The sequence below is a fragment of the Gavia stellata genome, chromosome 5 (assembly GCF_030936135.1).
Source record: "Gavia stellata isolate bGavSte3 chromosome 5, bGavSte3.hap2, whole genome shotgun sequence".
In the NCBI taxonomy this organism is placed as follows: domain Eukaryota; kingdom Metazoa; phylum Chordata; class Aves; order Gaviiformes; family Gaviidae; genus Gavia; species Gavia stellata.
In genome coordinates this window covers 424,056-444,136 of record NC_082598.1, presented here as the reverse complement: position 1 = coordinate 444,136, position 20,081 = coordinate 424,056, and the positions used below count along the sequence as shown (strand labels likewise).

The window sequence follows — 20,081 nt, the reverse complement described above, 5'->3', positions numbered from 1 at the left end:
AGCGAGGGTGAGCGGCTGCGCTGGCCGTTCAGAAGGGAGCACATGCAAGCTTTGGCTCCTGTGCGAGTTACTTCTACTTCCCCATTGAATTATCTCCCCAAAGCAGAGGCGGGCTTTCACCGGCCTCCAAGCAGTTAAGACTGTCCGGCTTCAATCAGCGTCAAGAATTTTTGGGGTGTCTGGCAAGCCTGGAAGCATCCTTCTTGGCATTCCCCCTCCAGGCAGCACCTCTCGTACCGCAGAGAGGATCGCAGATTTAAGAGGATCACAGATCACAGGCCGGGCTGTGTGGTTGGTACGTAGATCTCCTGGCCGTGCTGAAGAACCAGAGTCAGGTCAGCAGCCTCCAACCCCTTCTGCTGCAGAAGGTGGTTGTCAAAAAACCTGCCTAACACTCACCCCAGATCCTGGTAAGAGCAAAGCCCTCCGTGCTGCGGCCCCTTACCCAACCAGCGCTGCGTCAGACGTGAGGCTCTCCTGGGGAACCAGGAGAGAGAGTGAGGGCAGCCCCGCGTAGAGATGTGCTTTCTCTCTACTGGAGCAGAGACAAACGTACCTTCTACTGCTTTAACTGCACAGCAAAAACCTGCAAACTTTGCAAAATACGTTAGGGCGCATAAAGTAGGTGACAGCTGTATTCTAGATGTATTGTAGACGTAAGCTTATATAAAGGTGCTCCTGGCCAACGCGTGGGGCTGCCTCAACCCTTGAGAACTCCTGAAGTGCAGGGGGAAAAAAAAAAAATTAAAAATTTTAAACAGCTACAGAAGATAAACACTGAGAAAAGACTGGCTCCTCCAGCGCGGAGTCGCTTCCGGCTGTGGTAACACTGACCTCTAGTACTTTCTGTGCGTGACAGGCTAAAAAAAATGATCGTCCTCAAGCAAATGCCTCTGATCCCACAGCAATTTATTAAAACAAGCCAGATAATGTTCTAATGAGCTGAGAGACGGGAAAATATTCCGATCAAGAGCCAAAAGGAAGTGCTTAGGCAAGCTCTCGAGCTGAAGCGCTGAGACAAACCAGCGGATTTCAGGGGCTAACCAAGAGAAGCGGTGTCAGGAATCCAGACACCGCAGCACTCCACACCGTCGCTGCAGGTACAGCTACGGGCAGCTCAGACCCGCACCGCGCCCCGCAGGGGGACGGGAGCCAGATGTTTCTGCCCCTGTCAAACAACGGGTAACTAAAAGCCAGGAAGAAAGAGGCACGGGCTGTGCCAAAGGCAGCGCTGAGCCCCGGACCCCGCGGGGAACCCTCCGCCCAGGAGCTTGCCAGCCATGTCCTAGGGGTGGGAACCCTCTGGCGGCAGGGAATCCCCCCGGCTCCACGGAGCAAAAAGCCCTGTGCAAACGCCCGGAGAAGAGAAGCTAAGAGTGCTGCCTGTCAGGTAGCCGGGGTGGGGATATTCCGCATCTTCACAGGCAAAGACAAGCCGCTCCCATTGGCAAAGTTAAGAACAGAATTACATTTATCCTGAGACCCACACATCCCAAGTTAGCCTAGTTTTTACGGTACTGTCTTTCACATAAGCCTAGATTAAAATCACTCCTTTTCCAGCAATTAACAACTTTCTGTTGTTCAAAGGAGACCGGCACTGGGTGACCCCAAAGGAAACTGCTGGTGCAGGCTTGCCGAGGCTTCCCCAGGGGGATTTAAAGACGGATTATGCTTCCTGCACACCCGCAGCGCACCGGAGGCATCCTGCAGCACAGCCCTGCTCCCCAAGGCAACGTGGACTCCGCCATTTACCATCTGCCTCCAGGCAGAGCCGACAGCTCGGGCAGACACACACTGCCTCGACGTGCACGCCGGCAAATACAGACTGAACCCAGAGCCCAATCGGACTTGTCCTCAAAAAAGTCAGAGCTCAACGTTACAAGGCTTCGACCACAGCCCACAGGAGAAAAATCAACAAATACACCACGAAGCACTGAGCTGGCAGACGCCGTTGGCTGTGTAAGGGCAGAGGAGGCTCTTTCGGGATAGTCGCCCGCTCACGCCATACCTGAGCACTCACTTTATCACCAGTCCAAGCACAGACTAGTCTCAGTCCCAGCAGTGCCCTCCCATCCCCCTGTGCCAAGTAGTTTTTCCTATAACGAAGCCTTGAGTGTCCAGGGAAGTTACAGCCACTCACCAATTCGGGGCACGGAGGCAGAGAGCATCAGTCTCAACTCTCCGCTCCCGCGGTGGCTGTGGTCACCCCTCTCTTGCCTTGCACTTGGGTTTGCGCTCTCAGCTCCGTTCCCAGCTTGCAGTTGCAAAACCTGCTGCTGGGGAGTACGCCTGAGCCCGGCAAAGCGTTCCGCGAGACACCCGCTGCCGTGACAGCCTTGTGCAAGGATCTGCTCGCCATTGGGGTTCATTCTGCTCCTCAGGGATGCTCAGAGCTCTGCTATGGGGGTCTGCAATGGCCTTCCAAGCACTTCCACGCTTGGGCTGGCTGCTCTGCTGCGCTGGGTGACACCTTCCTGAAAACAGCCAACCTGGAGGCCAAATCACACTCCCAGCCCGACGGTACCAGGGCGGCTCACCGGCGCGTCACCAGCCAGCTCCCTCCTCAGCTTTGACAGTGATTTTTCAGGGCTAGCAGAGAAAGAGCTTATTCTAGGTCAGCAGAGTCAGCCCGTCAGTCCACAAAGGACTAAATTGTCAGGTACCACGTCCACAGAAACAATTCTCGGGATAAGACAAACATATCTAGTGACCAAACCTAACTGCCTTTTGGTTTAACTGGCTACGGCTCTTACGCAGAGCCCCTACGGACCGCAACAGGCAGCAAACAAACCCGGACACCTTCAAGGGCTGAGGTCAGGATCCCACCAGCATCCCCTCTCCCCCCTCCAGCTCTTCCGATGGCTGCGGACGGGCGAGCGGTGTTAGCAGGGGAAGGGCTTCCAAGGGGCATTTTTAAAAATGCTAATAGCGTATGTCAGTGAAGAACCACCAGAGTTTCACGTCACACGCTCAAGAGCTGATTTATACGGAGGAGGCTTTTAAGTCGTCTGAAGGCATCCGAAAGCCGCAGCAGGAACTCTCCCCAGCTGCGGGTCGGCCCAGAGGACGGAGGCTTCTCTCCGCTGCGCCCTTTCAGCCAACCGTGACCCAAACTCATCAGGCAGAAGGCCCACGTATGCATGAAGCATTTTCAGACAAAAGCAACCTTGATTCGTGGCTGTGAGCCCCTCAGTGAACAAAGTGCCGTATACGTTGCTGAAGGAGTCACGTGAAAGCTTCCGCAGATTTAACATTCGGTTGAGAGAATTAAGGATATTACAGCAAGGGGGGGGGGAGGGCAGTAGCTGCTCTAATGAACCAACTCCTCTCCTAATGCAAATCTCCGTTTTCTGAATCTAGAATACATAAATTCTTTGCACACCCAGGATTCAATAAACACCAACACGGGGCTGGCCGCACCTGCCGGAGCCGCCTTCTTCAAGCGGGAGGAGCAGATGAGAAAATGCAATTTCACAACGGAAAAAACAGGCGTCGGACGCTTTAGGGCTGTCCTTCGAAAACGTTCAGTGATATCTAAGAGAAGTTATTTATCTTAAAGCCATGCAAAGCAACAAGGAGCTTTTAGCACCAAGACAGATAAGAAGATTGCCGAATCTTATCGTGGTTTGGAGGAGGAGCAGCCTGTGACGCTGCCGGGGTTGACGCCGGCTCATTTACATGGTACCACCAGCTTGCGGCGCCAGATGCTGCTCAGCTCACAGCTCCCAAGGCTCGATCCCCGGCAAAATAACCACCGTTCTGCAGCACGGGCCTCACCGCAAGTTCCCCCGAACCTCCCGTAGAGGCACGGCAGTTTGGCAGCCGGCCGGGAGGAGCCCTAGCCACGTAAAAATCAGCACACAGGTTCATTTAGACCCTTTTGTAGGACGTGTTTTCGGCAGTTCAGAGGTGAGGCACGTTTTATGAGATAATCGGATTACTCTTTCCTTTAAAGGATTAATAGGGCTTGGGTTGGCCTCTCTTCTTTAAAAAGAAACCATCTGGAAGCAGATGGCTCCGTGATCTCATCAGGCTGAAACAGGCCATCTGCTCCCCGCACGGAGACACTGCCGCCGAACCCGGCTAACGACCGGGCACGACGACAACCGGGAGGACAAGAGAGGATCAGAGCGAGATCAAGTGCCCAACAGAGAGGGAGATGAAGCCATGCTCCTTACAGAGCTCAAAACGAAACACTTGAGATCCAGCTCCGACACACAGAATGCCAGCTGGGATGATGAAAGGAACGGGAATGTTACTGGAGCTGGGACAAAGCCAATCCATTAGAGAGGAGAGAAAAAAAACAACCAGGCATCAGACTGGCTTTAGCTCATGCTGTCACAGGGTTGATGACCTGTGGTGAGAGACAGCACCCTTGGAAAAGAGAGTTACCATCATGGTCACGCAGCTCAGGCGTATGGGGACAGCACCGGACACGTGTTATGTGTAGATGTGGCACTTAGGGACATGGTTTAGTGGCGGACTTCGGTTAACGGCTGGACTCGATGGTCATAAGGGTCTTTTCCAACCTAAATGATTCTGTGATTCCTACTCCAGAGAAGGGCTCACTGCCACTTGTGCTTGAGCTTGCTGCAAACACAACCAACAAACCATCCGTGGGACCAACCTTCTCCTACCTGCCACCAGTTAAGAACTTGCTCCCTGCTTCGGCTGAGCTGGGACGCTCCGTGCTCAGTGTCTCTGAGGGTCTCCAGATACAACCCGGCACCCCAGATGAGCCCATCTCACCCGCGAGCTGCAGACACGTCTGTGGGGCCCGTCCCCTCCCAGCTGGAGCCCTGCACAACTCCACCATCACGGCACAGACGGGGCAGGATGATGCTGCCCAGTGGGACCAGGACCTGGGGAGCAACTCTCCAAAGCGTGCCGGTATGGGACGGCGGAGGCTGAGCCAGGCAGCTGGCACAGCTACGCGAGACCTGCAGGGCCCCGGGGCTGTGCTGCAAGCCCCCACGCAAACAGCCACCGCGGTGCCAGCCGGAGCCACCGCAGCCGGGCCGAGGCTGGCAGCCAGCACCAGAACGGCGGCCGCAGCACCTTAGACCCCCGGGCAGAGCAGGATGCCCGGGAAGGACACCCAAGGAACACGCTGCTCCGGCTGCTCTCCGAGGCTCCGAACACCCGCAGCCCAAGGGCTCCCCGAGCCAAACACCATCTATGTGCACTTTGTATTTCTTAAGATTTAACTTCAGAGAACCTGTGCAGCCTTTCTCTGCAGCCCTGAAAGTCCTCACCACCCCCAGCATCCCGGGGCAAGAGTGGCACAGCTTCGTCACACGCGGGATGACGAAGTCCCCCCTCTGCCCGCTCTCAGCCTGGGGAGGGGGCTCCCACCACCGCCCTGGGCAGCGGACCCGGCACCTCTGTCTCACTGGAAGGTGACACCGTGTGACCCAGCGCAATCCCAGGCATTGAGCAAGAGAGAAGACAGGCTTGCTGGCCGCAGGGTCAGCGAGACATCGACCCAGGTAGCACAGAGGAGATAAAGGAGCACGCAACCCATTTCACTCCAAAAATCAGGAGAGAAGCACCCTCTCACTGCTTTTTAAACAGGCATTTGGTGCTCTTCCCACCCCACCCAGCGTACCAGCAGCCCAGCCCTGGCAGGGGCTGGCAAACCCTTCCGAGACAGGCCAGCAGCTCCCTGCGTGACGGGGGACAGCCCGGACCACCAGCTCCCGAGCAGCCCCCGGCACGCCGAGAGAGCCCGAACAAGGTACGCACGGCAGACGCCTGCGTGAGGAACGAGGACACCCCCTGACACCCCGCTCCGCTGCGTCACAGCTGATGGAAAGGACCTCCAGCTTCACGCAGCCCCAGAGATGACCCCACAGCTGCCCAGCCTACTCTGGAGAGCCGTGGGGCTGCCACCCCTGCCAACAGCACGGTCCATGCGACCGACAGCAAAGGACCTCAACGGCGAGAGGCCCTACCCCACTGCTCCTGGCGAGCTCAAAGACAGCAGCAAAACCAAGGCAAACAGAGGAGAACAATAGCTGGGAGGATAAGGACCATCTGGCACAAAAAAGCAGCAAGCAGCGGCTTTTAATACGCTTAAAGTCTATATTTAACATGCAAAGAGCTACCTTAATCTCATGAATAAGGGTTCATCTGCTAATTATGTTAGCTATTTTGTGATCAGACCAACTGGACTGCAATTTTCACACGCTTGTGCAAGGTCAAGGGCTGTAAAGGAAGGGGGTGGAGAGCTGACAATTTTACTAAAGGCCAAAAAAGTTAAATTCTGAGGTGACATCAGCAAAAACGTGGCACTGGCCTGTCCCTCTGAGAGGAGTTGTGACATACCTGTCTGAGCCCCTCTCCACGCATCGCTAGTCAGGATGGACAGCTATTATCACACAACCCCTTCTCCGAAAAGCAATCACCGCTAAAGCTCTGAGCAGACGGCAGCGTACGTACGGCAACCCGCAATCAACCTAACCGCCTGGAAACCACGGGGAAGTATAGAAACACAACATTCAAAACTAGAAGTTCTTCCCATCGGCGTGACAGAGCCAGGACAAAGAGCTGGGTACAAGTCAGAGTCGCATGCGGAACAGCAGCGGTGAGAGCTCACGGGACCGGGACGCGGGGCAGGCGCGTGCATGCACGCCCGTAAAGCCCGGGAGATGTGCAGAGACCTCGGGCTAGAGGGGTTGTGAGGGGCGTCAGGAGAGAGGGGGCACCCAGTAATAGCTGTTCCCCACCGTCCCTCTACAGCCTCTTGGCAGCTTCTCCTTGTGCTTCTGCACTGCTCCTCGCCTGCGGGCCTTCCGCGCTGCTGTTTGGCTCACCTCTCCACCCAAAAACTGAAATGAAAGCGGCTGGGAAGAAACGATCCAAAGATACCACCGACCGGCATCGTGTAACGCCAAGGGCTCGGCAGGTACCGTACCGCTTTCTCTCTAGTGCTCATACTGTGCCTGCTCCAAGTCTCCAGCGGCCAGATTTGCTTTTCTCCTGGCAAGATTTCCATGGCAAAAAAATATTCCCCAAACAGCCTACGGGAAATGATGATTCTTTGCCAAGACCTTTGTAGTTTTAGTTATTTTGGTAATAAGCAATAGAAAAGATTTTTGGCTTTCATAAGTGTTATAAACAAGCTGGTTGTGGGGTGCTCTTACCTTGGGAGACGCACGGGAAGCCATAGCCCAAGGAGAGGACAGGTACCACATATAAGCAAAACAGCGACTTGCCTCCGAGTCCCCAGAGCGCATTTCTCAGCGGCACGGTATTTTTTTCCAAACTCTTGGGGTTTGTTCTTTCGCTACAGCGGCTCCCTGTTCTACCGCTGCTCAGCTACAGATTAAAACTGCTCTGAGAAAATTCTTTACCGGTACTGTTTAGAAAACTGCTCTATATCGGTCAATAACGTGCCGCATAACGGCCCTGTCATACCACACCTGGTTACCGAAACAAACCGGGAGTTTTAAATGTTTCCACATCAGACAGTAAGTGCGAGGGAGCACTGCTTATGCTTCCCACAGCACGTAAAGCACTTAGCGCGTGGCTGCTGCTTCCAAGACTCACAGGTCAGGGAACACACACTATATGGAAACGTTAGTTAAGGGAAAGGGAAGGCAGAAGGCGGCGAAAGCCAGGTCGAGGCGTGCCAGTGGGTCCTTCAGGTGGAAGCAGCGATACGTGTGCTGGCTCTCCGGTGTCCAAGACTTACAGTCAGCTGATGTAAAAACTCTGCGCAGACGTGTCGGGAGCGATGCCGGGCACAGCCCGCCGCTACCACAGTAACCGGCACCCAGCGCTGACGTGAAAACCCGGCTGTGGTTAACTGGAACAGCAGAAAATCTCACAATCGAGCATCAAGCGACAAAGCTGGGCTGCCAGCCTCCGTCCCCGCCTCGCGCAGCGGCGGGGCAGCGACACCGCAGCGCAGACTCTTTCCAGCACGCTGTGGTCTGGCTCGGAAGCGATCGCTTTTGCTGCATTTACCTCCCATCCTCCGAGCAAGCTGGGGGCTGGCGAAGGGGAGCACATGCAATGAGCAAACATGCAACGGTACGATGGAGGCACAGCAGCAATGGGTGACAATGAACTGGGATGCACTGGAGGGCTTTTCATGCGGCCAGGAGACTCAGCAACACACAGATTAATTGTCAAAAAAGCACCACCTTTTTAGGTTTCACTCCACGCTGCATGAAGAGGGAATAAAAGGGTACAAAGTTAGAGCTCACATCATACCAACAGTGGTGATAAGAAGCGATCTGCTTTCTGTTCAAACATCACAAGTTTCAGAGCTAGCTATTCACGGAAGAGAACATGTCTCAAAGAAGTCATCGGGGTGCAAAAATAAGTACCAACAGAAAGGAAAATACATTCAGGCAAATTTAAACAAGCGTAAGAAGGCTTAACAGAGGAAAGCAGACACCAGCGCTTCTTTTCAACGCTCTGATTTACTAGCTTTAGTCCAGTGCCACTGATCCACCTTCCACTCCTCCAGCACAAAACCTTTTGAGGTGCCAGGACATATTGGAAGGAAAACAAACTCACTTCATGGTAGCCATCAGCTCTTGCAAATAAGAGTTAACCAACGGGCTTAGCTGACTGAAGCCCAGAATCCCTGGGGAGGAGGAATCCCACCTCAAATCCAGTTCTCACAAACACCCACCCGCCTTGGATCAGACACTGCGAAGGGAAGAAAACGCTGTATCCAACTATTTTTTTTTATTTTTTTCCCCCCACATTTCCTGTGGGTGCACTTCCACCACGCCTCAGGCCACAAAGACTGCTCACCACTTACAGTAACATGATATTTTGCTTTCAAAATGCAATTCTTGATCACACCAAGGCAAAGCCCTGCGTCGGCTGCTGCCCTAAGGATGATGTTTCATGGCAGCAGGGAGTTTATACGATCATGCTGGGAAGAAATTGCATTTCATCCAAAGCGTGCTGGAAATCTATTCCAGTTTCTTGCCGCTCAGGGCCCGCTCTACCCACAGGAAAGAAGCTCTTTTCCCCATTTTCAGAAGTCCCGATGCCACAGCCCCGTGGAGCAGAGGTTACAGCTGCTCGGCTCCAGCTGTGAAGGAGTTGGGGTTTTGACGCCAGGATCTCCCAGGATGGAGGAGGAACGGGGAGAAGGTGCCAAGGGATGATGGTCTGGAACCAGGCGTAGGGAATGCATTCCCTACGCATTCCCTACGCCTGCTTCCAGATCTGCCGGTAGCATCCGGGAAGGCATGGGCTCTCTGGTGCTTTCGGCAACGAAGGTGCTTTCTTGCAAAGGCAGGTGAACCCAGGCCAGATCTGGTGGTACCTCTATACCTTCTTCTTGCAAAGCCCTTATCATTTTTGTATCCATGGGACTCCCCGTCTGCACAGGTCAGCCTCATCTGCTCTCCAGCCAGCCCACCTCCCAAAAAAGCCCACTCTGGCTTTCCTCGTTTTTCTCAACACCTTTCTCAGAAGATGCATGCAGAGAGTTGACAAGCTGAGACAAGCTGAGTTGACAGTTGAGAGCTGGCTTTCAGGAGTGCCTAAGGACATCGAGAGGTCTTGGATGATCATCTTGTTTTGGAAAACGTGGTGCGGTACCACACCTTTTGCAGCAGCGTTAAGTACGCATTCAAGATGGAAACCACCCAAAATACTGCATGGCAGAGGTTTTACTCTCAGAAGATACCAGCTCTTCCTTAGACAAACTGTGACAATGGTCACTGTGTAGTCAAGCCAACACACATATAAACGAGGCAAAAAAGGATCGAGAGGCCCACAACGAACTGCAGCGCTCTCCCGCAGCCACCTCGGGGTCTGGGGAGCTCGGCCAGTTTTCGAGGGGCAGGGGATAGCCCTTCTTGGGGAGGGACAGGCTGCTGTCGCGCTGCCGCAAAGCTCGGGCTCCGCTAACGCCACAGCCTGCACACAGAAGGGTTCACCCACCCCAGGACAGGAGCAACTCCCACTAACCTCCCCAAACCCTTGCTGCCTGGACTACAAACTGTTTCAGCATCACCTTCAGCAAATAGCCTCAGCACCCTTTAACAGGTCTGGACAAGAAGCGATGCTGGAGAACGCTTGCCCTAGAGCTCAGGCTTTGCACGAGGTAAAACTGCACCTCAGGTCTTCGTTCACCTCCCATCCCCGCAGCCTCTCCGGAAGGACCAGGCTCTCTCCCTCTCGGAGGCACCGGCAGTGCCTCAAGAGGCACTTTTGTCGCCTTCTGCTGTTATGCCAGCTGGAAGCCGGGCTCCTCGGGGTGCGATCAGACGTGCCCACAGGGACCCTTCAGGGTGTCAGCATGTACGGGACTGAAGTCCTGCAGGATTACCCCCAACCCGCTCTGCGGACCCTGCGTTGGACAGGCAGCCAGCCTGCGAGCTGCGTGTTCAGCAGAGCCAAGACACCTGCTTGGGCTGAAATACTGGGCAAGCGGCTCAAAGCACTTTTCCGGCACCTCGCTTCCACGTTCCCGCACGGCAGCTGGAGCAGCTCCTGGGAGGAGCTGTGTAATCCCGGCAGGCAAAGGGCAAAGCCCAAATTCGCCTGTGTCTAACACGCAAGGCAGAAAACAAATCTGCGTATGCCCATCACAGTGGCACCACTCAAGTTACTTTTGGGAGCCTGTCACACCACAGACAGTATCTGAAAGGTGGCAGGATGCTAGTTTTGAACTCCAGCATTTTCCGTAATGACAAACCGGACCGAATGCCCCGCAGCACAGCACCACATTAAGCAGCATCATCCCCAGCCCAGAACAGCATGGAGCTCCATCTACCAAAATGCTTTGCTTCCAACAGCGGCCAGCACCAAATTCTCAACCTCTTACGCAGAAAAAAAAATTGTGATGCTTACGGACAGAAGGTACCATTAGATATTTAATCTGGGGTTTCTTAAACCTTCTGGGAGCAAACCCTTTCGGTTCATCTCCTTTCCTGCAACCTTCTCAGAATGTGAGCAGCATAAAGAATTCAAAGAACAATTGCTATTTCAGCATCCTGATTTCATGAACGCTAAGGTTTTTTTCACTTCGTAAGTATTATGTTTGTCTTTTAGTACAAATTCTGAAAGAATTTTAAAGTTTTTCTTCCAACAGGTCACGACTCCCTTTTGCAGCCTTTATTTTGAGGAAGGGTAGTCTGACCTCCTTTACAAGGCGCACTGTTCCGTTTCATCTAGCAACTCGCGTATTAATTCCAGCGTATAATTAAACCAGGAGACTAACTGTTATGCATCACAGGCAGAGAACACAAGGGGAGAAGATGCCGCCAGTGCCAGAAGCCCTGCAATGGAGAAACCTAATCAGACCAGACACGCCGGTAGGTAAGTCATGCCCCACTCGGCAGAAAAAGGCAATCCCTGCAAATCCCTTTAATACAAGGTGGGGGGATTTCTTCTCCACCTTCTATTCTGGCAGTCAGCTCGACAAGGCACAACCTCCGGGGCATCCGAGCCCCATTAACCCCCGGAGCACCTCGAAGTGCTGGTCCATCACCCATCTCCAGCTGTGGCCAGATCCTGATGCTGCACAGGCTGACCAGGACCCACACACGGCTCTGCACTAGGGTGGGGAAAAGTCTTCCCGCTCCTGGTAATTAGCTGAAACTTGGAAGCATGAGCTGCCCTAACACAGAACCGCAGGTGTCACGGCGCAAGAGGGCAGCGTGGAGACGCCCCTTATCTCCAGATAAGCTGTTTTCTTTTCCAAGGCTGCCAACGCACAAGGTGGCCAGTCCATCCCTGAGAAACATCCAGCTTCTATCCCAAAGCACGCACAAACCAAACTCACTGCGTCGCCCAGCACCACCGCAGATTCCTCAGTATCCTACATGCATGGCCATTTTTGTGGTTTTAATCTATTAATGTGTATTAATTGTGCTGTCTGTGTGTCAAAAGTATTTGCAGAGAGGTACCCGCTCCAATTTTCTGTTCCTTAGGAAATACCCATCACCTCTGGATACAAGAGTACCTACCCATTTATGCCTCAAGAGCCACTGAGATTCCTGGATAAAGACACTCAGAAGTATACACCATTTCTCTGTAAGCCAAACGTGTAAGCCAGAGAAAGCTAATTTCAAATATCCTGAGGATGTAAGGGTCGTTACTTAAAGGAACCCAGCCAAGAGGCGTGCAGGGCGTGAATGTTGCAATGTTGATTGAACTTAGATAAAATGTGTAATACAGGAAACTGCGTGGGGGGTTTATTCCTCAGTAACTTACTGGTTTCTGGTCATTAGTTGAAAATTATTTTTTATACGGCCTTGTTTCCCATGGGTTTCAGAAGACGCGCACTTTACCACGGGCGTTTTTACTACAGAGCACATAACTGAAAAGGACTAAATAAGAGACAGGCTGGCAAAACTCTGTCCTTTCTCTATGTTTTGCGTAGGTGTGCGTCTCCATGTGTCTTTCCTGCAGGGTTGAAAAATGGAGCTTTTAGAGAGGCGATAAAAGTTAATGAAGAAAAATCAAGAGTGGCATGTGCAAGTCTGCCTCTTCCACTAATCCCATGCTGCAAAGGGAATTTGTTTCAGCAGCCTGCAGCGTGACGGGCTCAGCACTCACCAGTTTGCTGGCTTTGGCGGCGTCCAGGGAATCTGTAAAGAAAAACAGAAACAGAGCCATGAGCTTCGGTCCAAAGGACACCAAAGGACCCACATCCCAAGCGCCTCTGCAGTCCAGCAAGCGTCAAGGCATCATGAAAGGACCATTTACGCGTGTTCGTAGGGAAGTGGGCACGAAGCAGAGACCAGGATACACCAGGAAACAGTGGTACAATGGGGTACGGATTTGGAGGAACAGGGACTCCCTTATTAGACCCACTGGCACAGTTTGAGAAAGCCAAACATTCAGACACACGCGTCAGAACTAGCTCAGGCCACGCTGCTTTTCTGGAGCTGAATTACTGCCATTCAGAGAACCCCGAGTCACCTTCGGAGCACTCTCGCCATCGGAAATGCACCGCAGTCTAGCGGTCCACGCGACCACATCTAATCAGCTGGATTCCAAATGAGAATCTAATGCGAGTATCAACAAAACACAGGTCCAGAGACCCTTTACTTCACGCAGCAAAATAAAAGGTTTCCATCCCGGTCTGTATGTGGTCAGGAATCTGAACACGCACGAGGCAGATGTACAAGAGACCACTGAGAAACATTCCCAAACCAACGGGCTGCAGCTCTGCTCCCTCTGCTCTCCACCTCAGCCCATGAAACCTCCCCGAGAGGGACATCCACAGCCCCAAACCCACAGCCCTGACAGGTCTCAAGCTCAGCAGACTGGTCCTTCCCACTTTTCAAAGGCAGTCACCAGCAACATCTGCCGACAATTCAGCCGCTGTCCTTCCCCAGGGTCGCTAACCTGGTGGGGTGCCGGCTGTTACGAGGTGCTCCCATTCCATCATCCTCACAGAGAGCTGATGGAGCACCCCGTTACAGAGCCCGGCCACCACGGCAGGATGTCAGGTGTCAGCACCAGGCTAAAGCCCACTGCTCAAACAAACCTGCCCGCCCAAATTCAGGGTTCCTCCCTCCTCCTTGGGATTATCGGTGTGCGCAGTCGGACAGCACAGTCAGTGCCACGTACATGAGCGTGGAGGAACCAGATTGCATGATCTTGGCTTATGTGCATCAGAGATGCAGGTAACCACCGCAGGTTTGGCTAAATTACATCCTTTGCTCCATTTCTGGGTGTCTGGGGGTTCCATGAGCAGCTCACAGCCACGGGGGCTGCTTGCCCCCCTCCTTTCCCAGCTGCAATTCCACCAGGGTTTAATATTTCCAGCTGTGGCACTGATCACCCCAACAGTAAATGCTGCAGAAGCATCCCATAAATAAAAGATAGGAGCCGCCTCCGCTGCGTACCTCACACCTCTGCTAGTCTGGGAGAGGAAGATGCTGGATTTATGGGAAGAGCAATCTCTGCATCACCCACCGCAGTCAGACTGCAGCAGCCAGCGCTGCCGTTTCCATGGAAACTCCTGGCAAGCAGCCGCATCCCTGCGCCTGCATCCCTACCACCGCCTGCATCCCTACCACCGAGCATCGGGGCCAGCACCGAGCTGGGTGCCTGGGCTCCCTCTCCTCCCGCCGCAGGACCTCGATGGGGGCTGACCCCCCAGGACCTGGCCAGCGTCTGCCCGCCGTGCCCTTGCTGCCCGTCCCAACCCGGCGCTGCTCCAGCACAGCCCCTTCCCTCACCAGTTCAACCATCAACAACTGACTGGAGCTCGTGTGTGCATCCCACCCACCCCGGCAATGCCCCCTCCCACGGTACAGGTGTCACTTGGTGGCACTCAGGGCCAGCCACGCTGCTGCCTGCAGACAGCAGCGGAAAACACCAGTGACACCCATCCTGCAACCCCCAAACCCGAGCTAAACGCACCCATTTCCCCTCCCGGAGGGCGTTCACAGGCTCCTGCCCCGAAACGGGCTCTGAGCAGCGAGAGGCAGAGGAAGCAACGCTGACGCTGCGCGCCACGAAGAGTAACCCAAACTGCTTGTGTTTTATTTATTTCTGTATTTGAGTGGAAGCAGCAGCAGCTGGGAAAAGGGGCCAGAGCATCACCGCAGAAGTTCAGTGAACGCTGCTAGGCAGCGACGACAAACCTGAGAGTGTACTGAGAAAGGAGAGAGAGCACTGAAAAATATCACAGCGGTGTGCTGTGAGTAAGCAGCCACGCACCTCCGGATGCCGCAGTTGCTGCCGGTCGCCCCATACAAAGGGTTTAGAAGAACCAGAGACAACTCTGCAGTACACAGCGGAGATTAGAGCCTCGGAAAGACTTCCGGATAATGAGAGGGGAGATGGCACAGGATTTAAAGATTCATCATACGGACACAACAGATGTAGTGAAATTAAAAGGCAGCAACATTTGCCGAAGAGCCGTGCTAAACCCGGAGGGCTGGTTTGTTGCTTTTTCCAAGGCTACCCTGTCTCCATGTAATTAATGCATTTCTGGTCTCTCCGTGCCTGTCTGCCAGCTCAAGGAAGCATCAGCTGCTACTGAATCCTCAGGACGTTAAGTGAGGGTCTAAAGAGCACTTGTCTTTTCTCCCTAGCTCCTGGTAACTGAGGGATGGGAAAAACGACGGCAGACTCCCAGCGCTGGAAGGCTCGTGGCTTTTGCCCAGGTTCAGCACTCAAAGGGGTGATGTCCACCAGCACACATTCAGAAGGCCCAGACCTACAGGAGCCACGGGGAAAAAGTGCTTGCACGGCTCCAGACAGGCACCTTATCCTAAACGAGTACAGAACTGTAATGAGGAAAACTCTATTTTCAGCTGGAAAGTCTGAATTGAGAAAGAGCGAAAAGACCGTACAAACATTAAGGAATATTTCCATTGACTATTAGTATCAAGTACATACAAAGAACAGGCTGAAGCTGCACGTGAAAGGCTGGGCTTTCTAGCACTCCGGGGAGAAAAAACCACTCACACTAGAATACTAAGCGGAAAAGTTTCCATTTTTTTTACATTAAACCCCACCCCTAAATTAAAACTGGCTTGCTTTAAACGTTTCCCTGCTCAGCGGCACATGCTAATTAGAGGATCCAAAGCAGAGACGAATTCAAGAGGCTGGGCGGTACCAAACCCAAGCTCTCCGCAGCGGCTGCGAGCTGCTGGAGCTCCCCGCAGGGGAGGGTGAAGGCAGAATGCCAAGGGACACGAACGCCAATTCAAATTTCCATTCCGCTCACGGGACCGACAAAATTAAGGTCCCATGGGAACACGCCACTTCTCGGGCTAATCATCACCCCCTTCTGGGCACGTTTTATGCAGCTGAAGGGTAGATTTCATTTTGCCAAATAAAGGGAAATTTTAGTTTCTACTGGCCGGGAGAGGGGAAAAAACAACAAAAAACCCAACCCTATTCCGAACCGCTAAGCATGTGTTCAACAAACGCTTCACACACAAGAAATCCCCAGCTTGGCACGCATCGCCGACAGACCGTCCAGGACAGGAAGCTATTGGAGCTTTTTCCGCAAGCTCCTAGGATCCCTAAGCGTACCACTAAATAATTACTCAACAAAAACAGACCTCAAAGGGAAGCAAGCCTGTCAGAAGAAAAAAAAAAAGAGCAACCCACGAGGCACCAAACAAAGCGAGCTATTGCCGAGCAGCCTGACAAGGGGAAAAGTGGAAGGAACGCTCAAGGCCGAGCGGGAAGCGCTCACTGCCAGAGAGGTGGGAATGAGGCACAGCCTCGAGCAGCTAGTGACCTGTAAGCTGCAATTTCACAACATCAGAGCAGTTCAAGTCTTCCTCCTATGTGTCCACCCCTCCAGGAAGGATTTCCCACCCCTCCAGGAAGGATTTCCCACTTGCTTCCCACCAGACTTTCACGATAAGGACAGAACTGCGCGGAAAAACTTTTGCATGCGGTGCTTCCTTCTGCAATCCCCAAAGACAACGTAGGACCTTGCAGAGAGGACAGCGGGAGAGGTGGATGAAGCCATGGGGAGGTGAGAGTGTGCCCGAACCAGGGACAGAGCCCGGATATACGCCATCACCCCTCGGCAGCCGGCACCCACCTCCCCAGCGCGGGGACCCCCGACACCGCACGTCCGGCTGGGGAACCTCGTCTGGTCCCAACCAAGGGCAAGACGGGGTTTTGGGGCAAGACAGACCAGCCGTACCTCTTTTAGGGACTTTCAAGGCAGCAGATTCTGGTGTTTCTGGGGACGTTGTATCAGCTCCATCTTCAAAGACCTGGATCTGGAAAAAATGTAACAACTATTATTACAAAAAACCCCCAAAACCAAACCCAAACCCACAAACAGAATGCGATCAGAAAACAGGTCCATTTTGGTATCAGATTTAAACAGCGCAGACTGCATTTTTTTAGCAGGGATTTTTAATTTAGTCATTCGAGCTCAGCTATCCAACCATCCTCCTTCCACAGGCTTCCTGAAAAGAGCAAAATATTCTTTATTCGCATAGGGAATAAAGAATATTGAAATAGACAATAAAGAAAGTCAAAACTCAGGATTCGACAGCCCAGAACATCTTTAACAGTTCCGCGATCACTCTGCCCAGCCATCAGTTCATGAACCTTGGTCTGGCCGGTGTTTTAAGTTACTGATGCTCGACAGAAAGCTCTTTTTTTGCTTGGTTTTTGTGTTGTCTTAGCAAAAGTTGATTTAAAACTCTTCTTCCTCTCCATAAGGAAAACTGCTTTTCTCTGAAGCAGAGCAACTCCAGTGACTCAGAACGCAGCCCAGCCAACAGAGGAGTTTTGGTTTGGGTTTTTTTAATCTGAAAGCTGCCCAGCTCTCCGGGGAACCCCAGGAGACACAGGCAGGAACACCTTCAGGTTTGAGCCGTGTTAAGCTATCTAAGGCTTGAAGGTTTAGGGTTTTCTCTTTGTTAACTATTTTTGGACACATTTTTGCTTGATAGACATAGAAAACAAGGCTGGAAAGGATTAGATCACGTCTTGAGAACGATCCCGTCACCTCAGAAGATCAACACTACCCGAATTGCTCCTGACAGGTATTTGTCCTCTCTGTTCCTTAACAACCTTAAGCATGGGAGTTCAGTTTAAAAATAAATTAAAAAAAAAAAGATCTGTAAAGCTGTGTAGTCACGGTTTCTATTTTGGGAAGATGCCCAAGTACCAGGAACACACTCTCAAATTAAAAGAAGCAAGGAGACCGAGGAAAATTAAGCCACAGAGATCACGACAACTGCACCAAGGCTGAGCACATCTCAAACCACGGTTTCAGAAGCGAGGACAAGGCAAGCGCCCTGCGGATCCTGCCGAAAGCGGGTACCTGACCCAGCCAGGCGCACCCCATCTCCGGAGTCACTTGGCAAGGCGCAGGTTTTCACGACGTTTCACTAAAGACAGCAGCACGACAAAACCAGACCCGAGGACTATGGAAACGGGATCCCGGGGGATCTGCGGCACCAGGTCACGCGCAGGAGTTTATCCAAACCCAGGGTGGGATTTTGAGCGGTCTTGGGGTTCCCCACCAGGTACGACTCGGGTGGCAGCACCAGACGTGCTGGGAGATGGCCAACGACAAGAAGGCGGCAGGAACCAGGACAGGGCTTGCTTTTGGGTTAGGCTGGAGAAGTGCAACAGCACACAAGATGTGCTGCAGCGGCAGTTTTAAGCTGATGAGCTCCTCTGCCAAGCAGGAGCAGAAAAGCAGCTCCACTTGACGTCAAAATCAAGGATAATGTTTCTGCGCACCGTGAAAGAATACTCATGTTCAGAACAACTAGCTCAAACATAAGTCCCATGTAGGCAAAACGTTAAGGTTGCCAAAAGATAATGAGCAAACACTCCCCATCAGTACATTTTTAAAGCTCCACAATAAATTAAGACTAAGAATACCGATAGGCTTTATTGATGCTGGTATTACTGGTGCATATTTTTTGAGATATATTTTTAAGTGGAGGGGAGAACAGAACCTTACTTAATCTTGGATATTCTTAAAAACACTTTACCAGTGTTAAACGAGATGTGCTTGTATTGGTACAGGTGATCTGCTTCATAAGCAATGAGGAAAACATTTCTCATTCACAAATTTTTCCCCCCTGAGGAAGACGATTTATTACTGACGTTCCATGGTCTGACTCCGTGTGTAACCACAGGAAAGCCACCCGCCGTGCTGGGGAGACCTAGCCATGAAATACGGGAGGAAGCAGCAGACAGATTTACAGCAGAGAGCACAAGCAGAGCATTAACTCTGCTGAAAGGGAATCCCACCGTTTTCCATTTATATCTTAAACCCGGTTCTTGAAAAATTAATGCCCAAACCGTAACGGTCACTTAGGTGACCGGCCACCCACCCCCCACGCAGCTTTCTCCGCCGCCTCTGCCGGTCTCCCGCTCCGGTGCAGGCTGACCCACCGGCTCGCTCAGCCCTCGTGCCGGAAGCCCTCTGGGAAGCTGCGCTCCGCAATGAGAGCTGGAGAAAAAGGCTGGAGAGCACAGAGCCATGGCCCTGCGCCTGTTCGGCGGCTGCTGCACGAGGCAGGCACAGAACTGCTGCGATGTGCAATCCACGGTGGATATGCTCCTCAAAGATCGCGCTCCCCTGCGCTCACCAAGTTCACCTTTCCGCACATGTCACAGATTCAGAGGGACGGTCGGTGCTGCCGGCACTGGTGCGTCTTCTCCGCGCACGCACACCAGGGATTTGCTCTTTCGCAGGGGAGAGCGGGCAGAGACAAACTACTCGCCATCACCGTGGAAAAGCAGTTTGTTTTTAAGCAAACTGTGTGCTCCTCAGCTGGGGACACGCGAGAGAAAGACCCCAACCGTTCCAAAACCAAAGGGAGAAAGGGAAGCGCAGCGAGGGGCGGCTGTCGGACCCTCAGCCCTCCGGCACACAGCTCCCTCGGACCGGCTCCTGCAACCCAGCAGGTTTCGAGTCCCAGGAGAAGACACTACAGAGCACCCTTCAAACAGCCCCGTGCAAAGCCACACACAGGAACCTTTCCACCACCACCCTGCCGTCACCAGCAGACGAGATGGAAACTCCTCTGAAGGCCCCGGGCGAGCACAGCAACGCTGACCTGCCCACGCCAGCACCGCGGATCACGTTTGTACCACTGCACGTCACCAGACGTCCGATGGGTGCAGAGGGCCACCCTACGGCTGGAGCACAGTAACTACCCACGTATTCCCCCCCGGTCTGCCAGCGCTGGGATTTCACAAGTGCTTGTGGGCAGAGAACTGCCAACAGCCTGTCCGGTGTGCCGAGCTCCTCTCCAGCTACCGGGAGCCGCACCTCCTGGTCCTGCAGAGCAAAACTTTTAATTGTAAATTACTTATTTACTTTTCCAGCTGGGCCAGGCTGAGCGATGGACCAAGGAAGCCAGGTCCATGAGTCCCAGCGAAACAGCCAGCAGAGAGCATTCACTTCTCATCGGCGAACTGATACCACACCCCCTGACCACACGTGAACTGAAAGCCCTTCTGACGGGACAGAGGATGCCGGGATCCGCCCCAGGACTCCTGCTCCTGAAACGCCTTATCTCGTGTTCAGCTTCCCCCACGCTTCCTCAGTCGCCCACTGCCAACGTCCTGAAAGCGAGTCACCACGGCCAGTGGGGCAGCAGGAGGGCTGCGAGAGGGGAAAGGGGCTCGTT

General features: G+C 53.1%; 1 protein-coding gene across 2 annotated transcripts in view; it reads right to left on the bottom strand.

Moving 5' to 3' along the window:
* Positions 1 to 20,081, bottom strand: part of DCTN1 (dynactin subunit 1) — a 79,360-nt gene that overhangs the window by 38,818 nt on the left and 20,461 nt on the right. Inside the window, exons 3-5 of one of the 2 annotated variants that reach the window (XM_059817997.1) lie at positions 16,613 to 16,691; positions 12,541 to 12,572; positions 8,151 to 8,171 (exon numbers count right to left, since the gene is read on the bottom strand). In XM_059817997.1, the coding sequence (XP_059673980.1) occupies positions 8,151 to 8,171; positions 12,541 to 12,572; positions 16,613 to 16,691 (132 nt within the window). The remainder of the gene's footprint in view (positions 1 to 8,150; positions 8,172 to 12,540; positions 12,573 to 16,612; positions 16,692 to 20,081) is intronic. The other variant, XM_059817999.1, reaches the window with a different exon arrangement.